This window comes from Leptodactylus fuscus, chromosome 4, assembly GCF_031893055.1.
Source record: "Leptodactylus fuscus isolate aLepFus1 chromosome 4, aLepFus1.hap2, whole genome shotgun sequence".
Taxonomy (NCBI): Eukaryota; Metazoa; Chordata; class Amphibia; order Anura; family Leptodactylidae; genus Leptodactylus; species Leptodactylus fuscus.
This window is the reverse complement of record NC_134268.1, coordinates 126,160,089-126,176,055: the sequence shown is the minus strand read 5'-3', so window position 1 is coordinate 126,176,055 and position 15,967 is coordinate 126,160,089. Positions and strand designations below refer to the sequence as shown.

Below are 15,967 nucleotides of genomic sequence, written 5' to 3'. Positions count from 1 at the left end.
ATCTGAACAAATTACTACAACCGCACATTGAGAATATTTATTAGTTCATTAAATCATTAAAGTATAACTGTCATTTCACTTTATTCTTACTACTGTGTAGGAGTTGTTAGGTGAAAATTTTTGTAATATTAAACTATTAATAATTAAATTAAACTATTAATTAAATTAAATTAAATTAAATAATTAATTAAACTATTCTACTTTTTGTTAGTAGAAAGTTCTCCCTCGCAATACCAAGCATTGACAAGAAGATACATCCCATATTCATTGTGTATCTCTGGTATGTACGGATACAGCAGAGGCAAGAGTCGCACTTCAAATGGCTGAATCTGCAGTTGATAACGTATAGTAAAAGATGCCAACATGCTTCACACTGTTGTTTCACTGAAGGTCGTCCAAGGGATGACAAATAAATCATATTAATCACTGAACTTTTTCTATGTGTATAACCTGAACAATAAGCAAATAAATGGTAACAGGAAAGAAAAAACAATGTAAACATGTTCTATACGAGTCAGGGCTCGTTCATATCTGCACCCGGGGTCTCCGCTTTCAGGTTTCCCTTTCCTGCCCGAAAATGGGCAGGAGACGGAAACCTGCTGGCATTTTCACACACCCATTCAAATGAATTGGTTTGAAAAGTGTCTGGCCGTGAGCGTTTTGTGCTCTCTGCGGCACAACCGGACACAAAGTTGGACATGCAGTACTTTGTGTCTGGTTTAAAAAAAACCCGTTTCGCCGCGGAGAGCACAAAACGCTCACCGGCAGAAGACGGAAACCTGAGAACGGAGACAAGACACTGGTGTCTACCCAGCATTAGGCTAGGTTCACATCTGTGTATGGGTTTCTGTTTGGGGAATTCCCTGAACGGAAACCTAATTCATATGAAAAAGCAGTTACCCGCAGAAACCCACGGACCCCATAGACTATAATGGGGTCCACGAAGTTTCTGCTTGGTTTCTGCCTGAAAATGGCAAAAAATTCAGAGAAAAAAAAGCATTGCAAGGCTTGCAGCACTTTTCTCTCCGCATTTTTCAAGTGGATAGGAGAATGGAATTTCACAGTATCTGACTGCTGACCATGCAAGATGCGAAATTTCAAATGTTTTACAACAGGAGTTATTTATATATATATTCACTATGTACTGTTGTGCTAAAAAGTTTACATACCCCGACAGATTTTTTTTTTTTTGGTCTTTTTTCAGAGAATATGAATGATAACACAAAAACTTTTTCTTCACTCGTGGTTAGTGGTTGGTTGAAGCCATTTATAGTCAAACTTCATTTTTTTTTTTCCTTTTGAAATCATAATGACAACCAAAAACATCAAATTTACCCTGTTCAAAAGTTTTCATACCGTGGTGATTTTGAGCTGATAACATGCCCAGAAGTTGACACAAAGTGGTTTGGCTACTAAAGATAACATCTTCACATGTGACCTGTTTGCCAGTGTGTGTGCATAAAAGCTGAGTGAGTTTGTGGAATCCAGTCAGACTGTTGCATCTTTCCTCCTGCCCCTGATGTTTCTGGATTGTGAGTCATGGGGAAAGCAAAAGAAGTGTCTGTGTAGCTATGGGAAAAGATAGTTGAACTGTATAAAGCAAAAAAAGGGATACAAAAAGATATCCAAGGAATTGATAATGCCCATAAGCAGTGTTCAAACTGTGTTAAATGGAAACTCAGGGGCTCTGTAAAAACCAAACCACGGTCAGGTAGACCAACCAAAATTTCGGCCACAACTGGCCGGAAAATTCTTCAGGATGCAAAGAAAAATGTACATATAACATCAGTTAAAATATAGGACTGTCTGAAAACTATCGGTGTGGCTGTTTCAAGCAGCACAATAAGGAGTCACTTTAAGAAAAATGGACTGCATGGTCAAGTTGCCAAAAGAAAATCATTACTGAGCAAAAGCCACAAAGAATCTCGCCTGCAATATGCCAAAAAGTACAGAGACAAGGTAATTTGGAGTGATGAGACAAAAATCGAATTTTTTGGCCACAACCATAAACGCTACATTAGAGAGGTGTCAACAAGGGCCATAATGAAAGGAACACCATTCCTACCGTAAAGCACAGAGGTGGTTCACTGAGGGACGTGTGAGCTTCAAAGGCACAGGAAACTTGGTCAAAGTTGAAGGAAAGATGAATGCAGCAGGTTATCAGCAAATACTGGAGGAAAATTTGCACTCATCAGCCAGGAAGCTGCGCATGGGACATACTTGGACGTTCCAACATGACAACGATCCGAAACACAAGGCCAAGTCAACATGTCATTGGCTACAGATGAAGAAAGTGAAGGTTCTGGAGTCGCCATCTCAGTCTCCCGACCTCCATATCATTGAGCCACTCTGAGGAGTACATGCAAGACAGCCCAGGAATTTACAGGAACTGGAGACTTTTTGCCAAGAAGAATGGGCGGCTTTACCATCTGAGAAAATAGAGCCTCATCCACAACTACCACAAAAGACTTAAAGCGGTATATTTCAAGTGATAAATGTATATTTTGTGGTTAGGGATTCCCGGGCCCACTTAATGGCTAAGCACTCCCTCTCCAGAATACTGTAATTTCTTTCAGGTGGTGTAAGCTTTCTACTGAGGAAGGTGACTGGGTGCTCTTCACCACGCACCATTTGGGACAACACTGCGCCTAACCCTACATCAGAGACATCAGTTTGAACCATAAACATCCATGCGTTTTTTTTTGCTATTGAACAGGTCAGCAAGCCGTTACGTGGTGGAGACTGGGGAAGAAATCTATTAAAAAGGGAGGCCTTCTAGATATTCGAGCGTAACACTCGTTATTCGGAGGGTCTCAATTATAAATCGGATTTGATACATTTTTATTAACTTATTATTAATTTTTCATTTATTAATTTTTTTCATGTTTTCTTCTTTTCTTTTTCCAGTTTCATACTTGCCAACTTGGGAACATAGGATTCCTGGATCAGTTGACGTTCTTCTTTTGCTTTGGCTATGTATCTGCATCAATATCATGTGACTGTTTAATCAGCTAACTTTTTTTCCAACTTCATTTATACATTCATATTTACATCACGTGAATATAAATGTGTGGCTTTGATTCCTCCAACTTGTGCTATGAGCAAGAGGCTTGGTGTCTCAAAACGTCTTAGCCCAGTTTATATGTAGCATCTTGTGTTGTCATGCTTTGTTTTCATGGATTTTTGTCTTTCCTGCTCCTTTTGGATTAACGTTTTGGATGTCATCATGGATTATTTTTCTATCATGCGTTATTAAAAGTTAAGTTTTAATTTAAGTCTTCCAGTGCTGGATTTTGTCATTTTTTTTGTTGATATATCAGCTGTTGCTATTGCATCAGGCCAAGAGGTGTTTTTCCTGTGCACTGGGAGTCAAATATATTTATCCTGTTGATCCATTTTTTTTATTTATTTATTTATTTATTTATTTTTTGGGGGGGGGGCGGGTGTATTTTGATTTTAATAAGGTACTTTGATCCTCGATGGATTCTACTACTCCTCAGACTGTGTCGGAACCTACCCCTATAGTCAATATTCTACAGTCCCACCAGTTCTTTGATGTGTGGAGACACCAGCATCCCTTTGAATTAGTTTATACTTTCTACTCAAATCCACACCAAGTATATACCAGGATTGATTATTAGAGATGAGCGAACAGGCTATTCAGGCTATCAGAGATATTAGATTCAAATACCACGCGGCAAACGTCCTAAAAATTTGTATCATCCAGCTCTCCTCGGTGTATAGCCCATAAAATTTGCATTTATATACATGTCGAGGCCGGGGGCGTGGAAATGCAGCTGCGGAGCAAGGTTGCGTTGAAGCTACAGCGCATCCCGTACCTACTCCTCTGGGGCAGCTAGCATTGCGCTTCTCCACAATCCCTGGCTTGATGGCCACATTAAGTAGGGTGCAGGATACCACACTAACCAGGCCTGAGCAACAGCAACAGGTGTTACAATGGATGGCGGATAATGCTTCCACCACATTCTCCACCAGCCAGTCAGCATCTACCTCAACTCCTCCTCCTACCCAAAAGTCTGGTCCCCCTTCCTCAAAACATGCCCAGTCTTCCCAGCAGAGTAATCCCACCTTTCCCACCTCCCAGGAGCTGTTTGCAGGTCCTTTTACAGTCCCTCTCTCTGTCCCACCACTTACCGAATCCCAGGAGCTACAAGACGAGTTTTTGTGTCCTGATGCCCAAACACTGGAGCATCCATCTCCTGTTGATTTTGTTGATTTTGACCAGCAACCCGCCCTCAGTGATGATGACGAGACACAGTTGTCATCGGGGCAGCCTGTTGCCATGTGCGGTGTGCAGGAGGAGGAGCCGAGAGAGGAATTGGAAGAGGAGGTGGTTGACGACGAGGACACTGACCCAACCTGGACCTGTATGTCAAGCAGTGTAGCAGCGAAAGCAGTGTAGATGTGGAGGGAAGTGCAGCACCAAAGAGGGTGGCTAGAGGCAGAGGCATGTCCAGAGGCAGAGAACAGCTGTTTCACCAAAGCCAGGCCACAGCCAGCAAGGCCCAAGATATTCCCTATTCTAGCCAGCCTAGAAAAACTCCCCTATCAAGGCCACGGTCTTCGATGGTGTGGAGATTTTTCAATGTATGCGTGGAGGACAAATATAGTGCGGTTTGCACACTTTGCAACTCGAAACTAAGTAGGGGCTCTGAAAAGAGCAACCTTACAACCACTGCCATGCGTCATGATTTGGAATGCAAGCACTGGGCTCAGTGGGAAAGAGCAAACGAAGGACAATCGTCGTCCGACGTTACCGCCACTGCCTCTCCCACTGTTGCCAGTGCTGGCACTGCAGTCCAGACCAACAGCCAGGACACCTCCACATCTGCCTCCGTCACATCCGCCCCTTTTCCTGCCTCAGCTCCTTCTTCTGCACCATCATGTGCCTCTTCCCAGCAACCCACCATCTCCCAGACGTTTGAGCACAGGCAAAAGTACAGCGTTGCCTTAAACGGGCACATCTCCAAATTCCTGGCCCAGGAGATGTTGCCGTTCTGGCTTGTCGAAACTCAGGGCTTCTGTAACCTGATGGCAAGTGCGGCACCTTGCTATGCTATTCCTAGCCGTCACTACTTCTCCCGGTGTGCCGTTCCCGCTATGCACCAGCACGTGTCACGCAACATCAGGCGGGCCCTAAGTTTCGCGCTTTGCACAAAGGTCCACTTGACCACCGATGCGTGGACAAGTGCATGTGGACAGGGACGCTACATTTCACTGATGGAACACTGGGTGAATGTAGTTCAGGCTGGGACCGGGTCACAAACTGGTCTACCTCGTCTCCCTGCCAAACATTCCTGGCAGGGGCTCTGAACCACCACCCTCTTCCTCCACTGTTAAATTGACCCCAGCTACGAGCTGGAAACGTTGCAGCACTGGCGTGGGGAGACGTCAGAAAGCCGTGCTGAAGCTCATCAGCTTGGGGAACAGACAGCACACTGCCTCCGACGTGAGGGATGACCTCCTCGATGAGACGGCAATATGGTTTTCACCGCTGCACCTGGGCCCAGGCATGGTCGTGTGTGATAACGACAGGAACCTGGTAGCGGCTCTGGAGCTTGCCAGCCTCCAACACGTTTCATGCCTGGCCCACGTCTTTAACTTAGTGTTGCAACGTCAATCCACCCCGATTCCCCCAAACTCTGCTGGTTAGAGGCTCAAGCCACACTGATTCCCCCAAACTTTGCTGGTTAGAGGCTCAATCCACCCTGATTTCCCCAAACTCTGCTGGTTAGAGGCTCAATTCACCCTGATTCCCCCAAACTCTGCTGGTTAGAGGCTCAATCCACCTTGATTCCCTCAAACTCTGCTGGTTAGAGGCTCTACTCCAAAAAAGGGCCAAAGACTAAGCTAGTTAGAGGCTCCACTCCCCCCAAAAAAGAGCCAAAGACTAAGCTGGTTATAGGCTCCACTCAAAAAAGGGCCAAAGACTAAGCTGGTTAGAGGTTCCACTCCCAAAAAGGGCCAAAGACTAAGCTGGTTAGAGTCTCCACTCAAAAAAAGGGCCTACCATCCTGCTGATGCAAGGCTCAACTCACCATAAGGCCCTACCATCCTGCTGGTGCAAGGCTCAAATCAATTAAAGGTGCAACGTTTAGATGGCTTGTTTCCAAACCGAGGGTGGTTCCTTTCTGTAAGATCTGATGGATGTTTCCAGCCCTGATTATCCTGGTTGATCTTGTTCAATAATGAGGCCAGCTCAGCATGAGGATCTTCTATGTAAGCTTGTCCACACACACAAACACACACACATACACAATAAGAGTTAAGGGTAGGTACTGTTGGATTTCCCATTGCCTATTCCTATTGCCTATCTGTGGTTGTCATGGGCAACTTTCCATAGAGGTTGTATGGAATGTGGAAAGTGTGTAGTTGATAGTTGATAGTGGGGTAAAACTGTGACTAGGGCGTGTTAGATGCCCCAGGCATGCTTCCCCTGCTGTCCCAGTTGCATTCCAGAGGTATTGTCATCATTTGCTGAGGTATCATAGTGGACTTAGTGACCCTCCTTAGTCGAATGGTGGTTTCCGCTGAAACTAACTTTTTTCCCCATAGACTATAATGGGATTCGATATTTGTTCGAATAGTCGAATATTGAGGGGCTATTTGAATCGAACATCGAATATTTCACTGATAGCTCATTTCTATTGATTATGCTATGGTGGACAGGTCTATTTTCCAGAGAGTTAGCTAGTCCGAGATAGGAATCCTGACATGGTCTAATTACGTACCGGTACAGGAACAATTTTCTTCTTGTCCTGATTCAGTCTGGAGACTTAATGATTAAATCTTACAGCACCCTAAATATGTCCCAGTCACATCCTCAGCTTTAACAGAATATTTTAAATTTAATGACAATGATCAGGTGAACGATACTACCTTATGGTGTGCTCACAGGGCCATTTCATTCAGCAAATCTCCCCTGCTAAGAAGCAAAGGCTTCAACAGGAACAGGCCATTCTAACCGAACTGGAATCCTTGCACAGATTTACTAAAACCTCAGCATGCCCTGATAGATCTAAAAAAATGTCTACCCTGCATGGTTAGTTGCACGTCCTTAATGTATATAAATATGACGTTTCTCTACACAAATTCAAGTTAATATACTATTCACAGGGTCATAAACACAGTGTAGCCCCAGCCAGAAGATTGAAAACTCACATAACCAAAAGCCGCATTCCCTTTATTTTTAGCAAGTGAGTACAAAAAGTGGTTGACCCTAAGGGCATAGTGGACGTGTTAGTGCAGTACTATGCGAAACTATATAACTTTCAATTAGACTCCTCTACTCCTCAACCTACTCCAAATGCTATTGTCACTTACCCATCTATTTCAGACACCCAAAAAGCCTCCATTCTCTCCCCTTTTTTCTCAGGGTGAGGTAATGTAGGCGATAAAATTGCTAAAAATGCATAAGTCTCCTGGACCTGATGGATTGACGAACGAACATTATAGAAGTAACCAACTTCTGGCTCACTATCTAACTCATTTGTTTAACCACATTGCTTTCTCTGGGTCCCCCCCATGAGAAATGTTGGAAGCATTCCCTAAACCAGGGAAAATTCCTGACACCCCACCTAACTTCCAATCCATCTCCCTCTTAAATACAGATTTGAAATTGTATGCCAAAGTACTAGCCAGAAGACTTATGGATATATTACTATTATCCATAAGGATAAAGTAGGCTTCATAAAGGGAAGGCATACCCTAGATTGCATGAGACGCTTTATTGACCTTGTAGCCTTGGCAAATAGTCGTCGGACGCCTTCTCTACTCCTAGCCTTGGATGCGGTGCTGTACACCGTTTCCTCAGCTAGAGTTTACTCTGCAGGAGTTTTGTCTATCCCTTTCTATATCACTAATGGTACCCGCCAAGGCAGGGATGCCCCTTATCTCCCCTGATTTTCCCACTATGGAGCCAGTTGCCCAAAGCATTAGGTCCTCTCCAAATCTCTGGGGCATTGAGGTGGGCGCAACTGAGCATTGCATAGGGCTCTTTGCAGACAATATTATTATGTCACTCTCAAAGCTTGAACTTACTACTGTGGAAGATGAGACCCCAAAGACTATTATACCGCAAATCACCCACCCCTCCCCTCCATACCCACCATTCCCCCACACACACTTTACTTGCTTTGGCAATGCCACATATCTATTCAGACATGCCAATAAAGCTTCTTTGATTTGATTACTATGATGACTCTAATAAATGACTTTCATAATGTCAGCTATTACAAAGTACACATCTCAAAATCCTTGATTCTAAATATGGGCATTCCCCTCCCTATTCAACAACATCTTGAGCAGTCCTTTCCTTTTTCTTGGGCAGCGGGAGCCATTCCCTATTTAGGTATACAGTTAACATACCCACCTTCACAACTTTGCAGGACTAATTACTTGAAACCATAGGATATTGCCTCTTACTCCAAGGTTTTCTCACAGCTAGGTATGCTATCTGCAGCAAAAATATTTCTTCTTCCAAAAATCCTATATTACTTTAGGAATCTTTCCATCAAAGTTACTAAACATCTTATTAATACTGTTGAACGTTTACTAATGCGCATTATATGAGGAAATAAAGAGCCAAGATACCAACATTCATACTGCTTCTCCCCAACTCCAAGGGAGGGCTGGACTGTCCTAACTTACTGCACTATTAACATGCATCTATTTTAGATCAATTGAAAGTTTAGTGGCATATGTGTAAAAGGAAGCTTAGGTGATACCGAGAGATATTGTTCGGGATTGTCTTCTATAACTTTACTAATGTGGCACTTCAGATTCACATTGCCTACAGTTAAGGTTACACTACCCACAATGCGAGCAGGAGGTGTGGAGACTATGCCATACGTAACTCATTGCTTCAGGAAGTGGTGATGGTGGATTCATTTAGCAAGTTCAAAGATGGCCTGGATGCCTTTGTTTTTTTTTTAAACTTGTTTTATTGAAGGAGAAGTAACACAACAAATGATGCAGTCAGGAAAAAAACCAAGCAAATAAGTATAAAAACAAAATACAAAGAACATTTCAAACAAACAAACAGACAAAGATCTGCCACGATGCCAACCCGACACAATCTACCACCAGAACACACACAGGCAAATGCAGCAGTGAGCAAAGCAACTCGACAACTCCTACTCAAGATGTAAAGGTGCCCAGCGCCGAGCGCATGGAGGGGGGAGAGTACTGGGTAGCAGGAGAAGCACACTACGCACCATAGACCTTAAGGAATTTCTGGGGACAGCCCCTACCCTTATACACTCACTTTATTAGGTACACCATACTAGTAACGGGTTGGACCCCCTTTTGCCTTCAGAACTGCCTCAATTCTTCGTGGCATAGATTCAACAAGGTGCTGGAAGCATTCCTCAGAAATTTTGGTCCATATTGACATGATGGCATCACACAGTTGCCGCAGATTTGTCGGCTGCACATCCATGATGCGAATCTCCCGTTCCACCACATCCCAAAGATGCTATATTGGATTGAGATCTGGTGACTGTGGAGGCCATTGGAGTACAGTGAACTCATTGTCATGTTCAAGAAACCAGTCTGAGATGATTCCAGCTTTATGACATGGCGCATTATCCTGCTGAAAGTAGCCATCAGATGTTGGGTACATTGTGGTCATAAAGGGATGGACATGGTCAGCAACAATACTCAGGTAGGCTTTGGTGTTGCAACGATGCTCAATTGGTACCAAGGGGCCCAAAGAGTGCCAAGAAAATATTCCCCACACCATGACACCACCACCACCAGCCTGAACCGTTGATACAAGGCAGGATGGATCCATGCTTTCATGTTGTTGACGCCAAATTCTGACCCTACCATCCAAATGTCGCAGCAGAAATCGAGACTCATCAGACCAGGCAACGTTTTTCCAATCTTCAATTGTCCAATTTCGATGAGCTTGTGCAAATTGTAGCCTCAGTTTCCTGTTCTTAGCTGAAAGGAGTGGCACCCGGTGTGGTCTTCTGCTGCTGTAGCCCATCTGCCTCAAAGTTCGACGTACTGTGCGTTCAGAGATGCTCTTCTGGCTACCTTGGTTGTAACGGGTGGCTATTTGAGTCACTGTTGCCTTTCTATCAGCTCGAACCAGTCTGGCCATTCTCCTCTGACCTCTGGCATCAACAATGCATTTCCGCCCACAGAACTGCCGCTAACTGGATGTTTTTTCTTTTTCGGACCATTCTCTGTAAACCCTAGAGATGGTTGTGCGTGAAAATCCGAGTAGATCAGCAGTTTCTGAAATACTCAGACCAGCCCTTCTGGCACCAACAACCATGCCACGTTCAAAGGCACTCAAATGACCTTTCTTCCCCATACTGATGCTCGGTTTGAACTGCAGGAGATTGTCTTGACCATGTCTACATGTCTAAATGCACTGAGTTGCCGCCATGTGATTGGCTGATTAGAAATTAAGTGTTAACGAGCAGTTGGACAGGTGTACCTAATAAAGTGGCCGGTGAGTGTATATAATTTGATTAAATGGAAGCAACTGAGATACCGATGGAGACTGCGGGGCCATCCACCGGAGGGCAATGGCCTTCCTAGGATAAAACAGACCTTCCCGAAGGAAGATCCGGACGTGATGTTGCCACAACTCCTCCTCAAGCTCACCAAACAGACAAACCTCAGGAGAGCGCGGAACAGGACAGCCCAAAACATCAGCCAGTAGATCCACCACCCCTCTCCAGAAGGTCTGCACAACTGGGCAACTCCACACCATGTGCCAGAAGGCCTGGATGCCTTTCTCGAACAGAAAAAAAAAAAAAATTACGGGTTATGGGATCTAGATTTTGATAAGGACAAGATGATCCAGGGTTTTATACTGATTGCCAGATTGGAGTCAGGAAGGATTTTTTTTCCACTGACATGGGGCAATTCGCATCAGGCTCATGGAGTTTTTTGCCTTCCATTGGATCAACACTGTAGGGTAATAGGTTGGACTGGTGTATTCATCTAACCTCATCTACTATGTAACTATATACTCAGACCCCTACCACCTCTATCCTGATCTATCCCATGCAGTCAGAGTTGATCCTTCTACTGCGATCACATAACCCATCCTACTCGAGTGACAAGAACAGTACTCTCAGGGCTGAAGACCCGCCCCCACTGCACCAACTGCCTCATTTGCTTAAGCTTTCAAAGTTGTTATTCTCCATATGAACAAAAGTAACATTTAACAAAGGTATATTGTTTATCACTGTAATGTGCTCTATAGCACAGTGATAGCAGGTAAATATGCTTGAGAAAGATGATAATCAGTAGCATATGCATTTTAGCTGTAAGTAATCAGGCAGCTGATTACTGGCAGAGCAAAAACATGCAAGTCAGCTGAAATTCCCAGCGACACGTGTTATTCACTACTACAATTACAACTTCATACAGTTCTAACATGTAAGACAACTACACCATGTGAACTCATCTTAAACCTATGACTACATGGACACAGCCATGTTGGTGTGCCGGGTTTGTGGTTGAATACACATGGATGATATCCATGTGCTGACAGTGCCTCCATGGCCGCATTTACTTCCTTCAGTAAGCACAGGCCAAAAAACAGACATGTATATGACCTGTCCTAAGTTTTGCTCCTGGCTCACAGCCACATACATAAGCCATTTACACACACTATAATATCCCACAGTGGTCCCTTCACACAGTATAATGTCCCATAATGGCCCACACACACAGTGTAGTATCCATTAGCGGTCCTGCACACAGTATAATGTCCCATAAAGTATAATGTCATATAACGGACCCCCCCCCCCCCAAGTATAATGTCCCATATTGGCCCCTCCACACAGTATTATGTCCATCGTGACCCCAACAGGGTTTGTTGCAAATACTGCAAAAAGTTTGGGTTCAGCAGAACCTGAGATTTTTGGGGTACACCACCCACCACCCTTTACAGACCCTAAAGTATAATTGACAAAAAGCACACTCAGAAAGAAATGTCTAGATTGCTGTAAAACTCAGCATGAAGTTATGTAAATAATTACAGGTGTGGTTTGGATCTTGCCACAAAAGTGCATTAAAGTGCTCCTCTCACTGACCTATAAAAAGTCTCTTAGATGCTATTTTTGAGTAGTGTATCTCTTGGTCAGCTGATCGACTTTGAGATGAGGTGTTTCATTGGACTGAGCAAAGCAGGATGGTCGTTTCAACATATTGCCTGCCACCTACGCCATTCTGACCCAGCTGTTAAAAGGTGTTTGGGGCAGTGGTTATATGAGAAAACAGACAGTGAACAGACTTTGGACAGCCCAGACAGAGAGGTGTTTTTCACATATCATCCTATTATTTAAATAGGCAGAATGATCTGCAAGAATGGACAAAAATGGAACTGCAATATAATTAACAAAAAACCAATGTGTAAACATTATAATAATAAGTACCTTACCCCTCATACCAGACACTGTGAAAAGCAAAATGGTGGATCTAACCGGGAAACACCGAGATATCTCGAGACCATGCCCACAAAAGTAAGCTACAAATGAGTTTTATGTAAATAATCTCGATCACATGACTATACATTTACCATAGACGAGGGGAAAAGCCCGGAGTATAAGAAACTTCATGTCTTCAACTAGATATCGCGAGAACATGCCTATGGACCTATACTATATAGAAGTCTCGCGTGAAGAATGCAGTATCACAGTCATGTGAATCACACATTCACAATGGATCAGAGCCTTGTATCCAACAAACCTCATGTAAGGACGACGCCATCATCATTGTGTTGTGTCATTACGTCACGTGTGCATGCGCAAACTTGTGGTTGTGTGAGTTACGTGACCGAGATATCAAGTTATTCACGTAAGACTCATTTGTAGCTTAATTCTTTGGGCGTGCGCTCATGATATCTGTTTTTCCTAGTTAGATCCACCATTTTGTTTTTCACAGTGTCTTGTATGGCAGATAAGGTACTTATTATTATAATGTTTACACTTGGGCGTTTGTTAATTCCATTGGTTAGCTTTATATTTAAATATTTGGAAATCTCTATGCCACACTATCTCTTGACAAACGCCCTGGAAGGGGTGAAATGCGCTGGTCCCCCTCTTTACTGGTATAGTAATGTAGTTTACTATTATGTATTTGCATGTTCATAGTCTTTCCTCTTTATGACTACCATGTCTGGAATGATTACTAGTTTGAACTTTTTGGCATTTTGCACACTGTGTGTTATTCATATAAGTGTTCCATATTTCCCATCTCCTACATGTGACACATTAGTAATACCTGGTGTACTCACTATTAGTATTGAACTTTATTTGTTCCACCTGCCTTTTTTCTTTTTTACTTTATTGTGTATTATGCCATATTCTTTGCTATTATCATGTATGTGATTTTTTTAATCATTTCAATAAATTATGGATTTTTACTTCAATGGAATTATTTTTTCCTTCTTGTTGTTTTTCTGCTCCATAGTTTGCAGGTTCGTCCTATAGTCCCTGAACATAACCGTAAAAAATACGGATGTGTGTATGGGGCCATAGAAATGAATTGGTCCGTATGCTATTACTATCAATCTGTAATACCAGATGGTATATGGAAGAAATTGTTTATTTCTTCAAGAAAAAATTAAGTTCTGCAGGGAAGGTCCAGGGAAAACCGCGCCCACCCAATGTTACACGTGAAAGGTCCAGGCAGGCAAATTGCACAAAAGTTTGAAGTTCTAAAAAACATACTGATAGAAAAGGACCTTTAGGCTGTTGTATGGAGCAGGGAACCACACCCGCTTCACAAGAAACCACTAGTGGGTTCACCACCAATACTGGGAAGGAAAAGACAGGTTAGGTAATTTTTTTTATTTAATTTGTTTTAATGTAATCTGTTCCTTGGTCTGATTTAACAATGTTAATGATATACATGTAGTGTGCTATATTAAAACTTACATTAGCTCTGAAACTGTGCTGAGAGCCATCCAAAAAGTGGATATTGCAAACCACTTCTGACCTGTTTTTTTCTTTTGGAAGGTCAGTTGCTCGTATATTTATCCTTCCACCCAAAGCACGTAGCCTGGAGGTCATAACGAAAACTGTTCCTGCAAAAAAATAAAAGAACATCTGTCATGATGTGGAGTAATTATAAGTATTTTCAGGAATATATATCTTAAACCTTTTCTAAACACACAGAACATGAATTCCTTTTGGAAATCAAAATTTTCTTGGATAGTAATAATAATCATCACAAGGTGCACAGAATGGGACTCAATCTGTAACCAATCTGGAACAATTATGCTAAAAAAAAAGACGACAAAATATAAGGTAGACCAAAAACTCACAATAATCACAGAAAATATAGACAACTGAGGATTATATCCTGTGAGTGATGTCCAGACTTTTGCCCAAGGAGTAACAAGTGATGAAAGACTACAGGTATGGTGTCAAGATTTCTAATAAAGAACCATGAAGCTTAAAAAGATAAACAAATGGACCTAGCCAATCTTACCATCTCGGTAAGGGCTAGTTCACACGGGGATATGGAGGAGGATTTTGACAGCGGAATCCACGTCATAATCCTCCTCCATACAATGTTAGTCTATGTAGACTGCTAGCTTTTTTTTTTCATGACCTTTCTTCAGGCGTTTTCCGCCTGAAGAAAGCAATAGAAGTGAATGGGAAGCGCAAAACGCACGGTAAAAAAACGCAACGTGTTTTTTGCAGCCTGTTCTCTTTAAGGGATGGGAAAACCACCTGGAACCTTCTGGAAGCAATTTTTACAAAAAAATGCTCCACAAAAAGAAGGCAAGGTCCAAAAAATGCTTCCTAATTAGGAAGCGTTTTTTTCCGGTGACAAAATAAGCCGCACGTAAAAGACTTAGGGTCCATTCACACAAAGAAAAATGGTGAGGAATTTGGTGTGGAATTTCAGCGCTGAAAAAAAAAAAGCCTCCCATTGACTTCAATGGGTTCCTTTTTTTACTAGTGGAACCCTTTGAAATCAATGGGAGGCTTTTTTTTCAACGCTGAAAATTCAATGCCAAATAAAGCACCATTTTCCTCCGTGTGAATGGACTCTTAGAGTGTGCAGGAGCTGAAAAAAGGATCACATCAAGGAGTATATGACAGTAAAAGCTGTAAAGAGTCTGAGATGGATGTGTATGCATACTCCAGAAGGTTAAATAAAGGCAGATTGGCACCAAAAATGAAAAACGGAAGTGACTGTGATGTCACGTCCGGTTTCAGAAAACGCAATAAGCCGTGCTGAAAGTCAAGAATGAACTTCTGGTTGTGGTAATGACCACTTCCGGTCATGCCAAAATGCTGCACCAGAAGTGGGAAACAGTGTATCTTGTGGTAAAATAAAATTGACTTCTGGTCATGAGGAAAATAATTTTTTGCTGCAGCCAAATGCAAATCCAAAGTGAGGAGCTATAAGGTATCTCACTCCCAGTAACTCTGTGGATGCACTGGAAGTAGACAAAATAAAGGGGAGGTCTCAGAGATCGGCTTGTCCATAGTAGACAGAGGATCTTTTTTTTTTTTTTTTTTTTTTTTTTTTAACAGACATTATCAGAATGAACATTTAAACAGTAGTGTGAACCCACCCTAAGGAACCTTGACCCAAATTTCAAATGTCATAGCAAAGGGTCTCAGCACTTCTCTCAATGCTAAATTTTACTTTTTCTTTTTTATTAAATTTGAAAAAATTACTAAAATTCTGTCACATTCTTATGATAGAGTATTATAGCGCAACACAAATTTTGGACTTCTGATTTTCTGGCACTATTTCTGTCATTAATAAATTCTGTACTATACGTTATCAACAAACGTTGCATAATATCTGTGAAATCCTGCATTTTTTTTTTTTTTGCATTTTTCCCTATTTCCCTTGTTTCTATATTAAAAGCTGCTTCTGCCTGTCACTTAGAGATGAGCGAACGCCGTTAGTACCGAATAGGTATTCGATCAAATATCAGGCCATTCGAGGT

The 15,967-nt window shown here is 42.4% G+C and overlaps 1 protein-coding gene across 2 annotated transcripts in view; it reads right to left on the bottom strand.

Moving 5' to 3' along the window:
• The window catches only part of PTPN3 (protein tyrosine phosphatase non-receptor type 3), a 247,473-nt gene that overhangs the window by 173,417 nt on the left and 58,089 nt on the right, over positions 1–15,967 (bottom strand). For both annotated transcript variants that reach the window (XM_075270995.1, XM_075270996.1), the window contains exon 2: positions 13,929–14,077. In XM_075270995.1, the coding sequence (XP_075127096.1) occupies positions 13,929–14,063 (135 nt within the window). In that variant the 5' untranslated portion in view covers positions 14,064–14,077. The remainder of the gene's footprint in view (positions 1–13,928; positions 14,078–15,967) is intronic.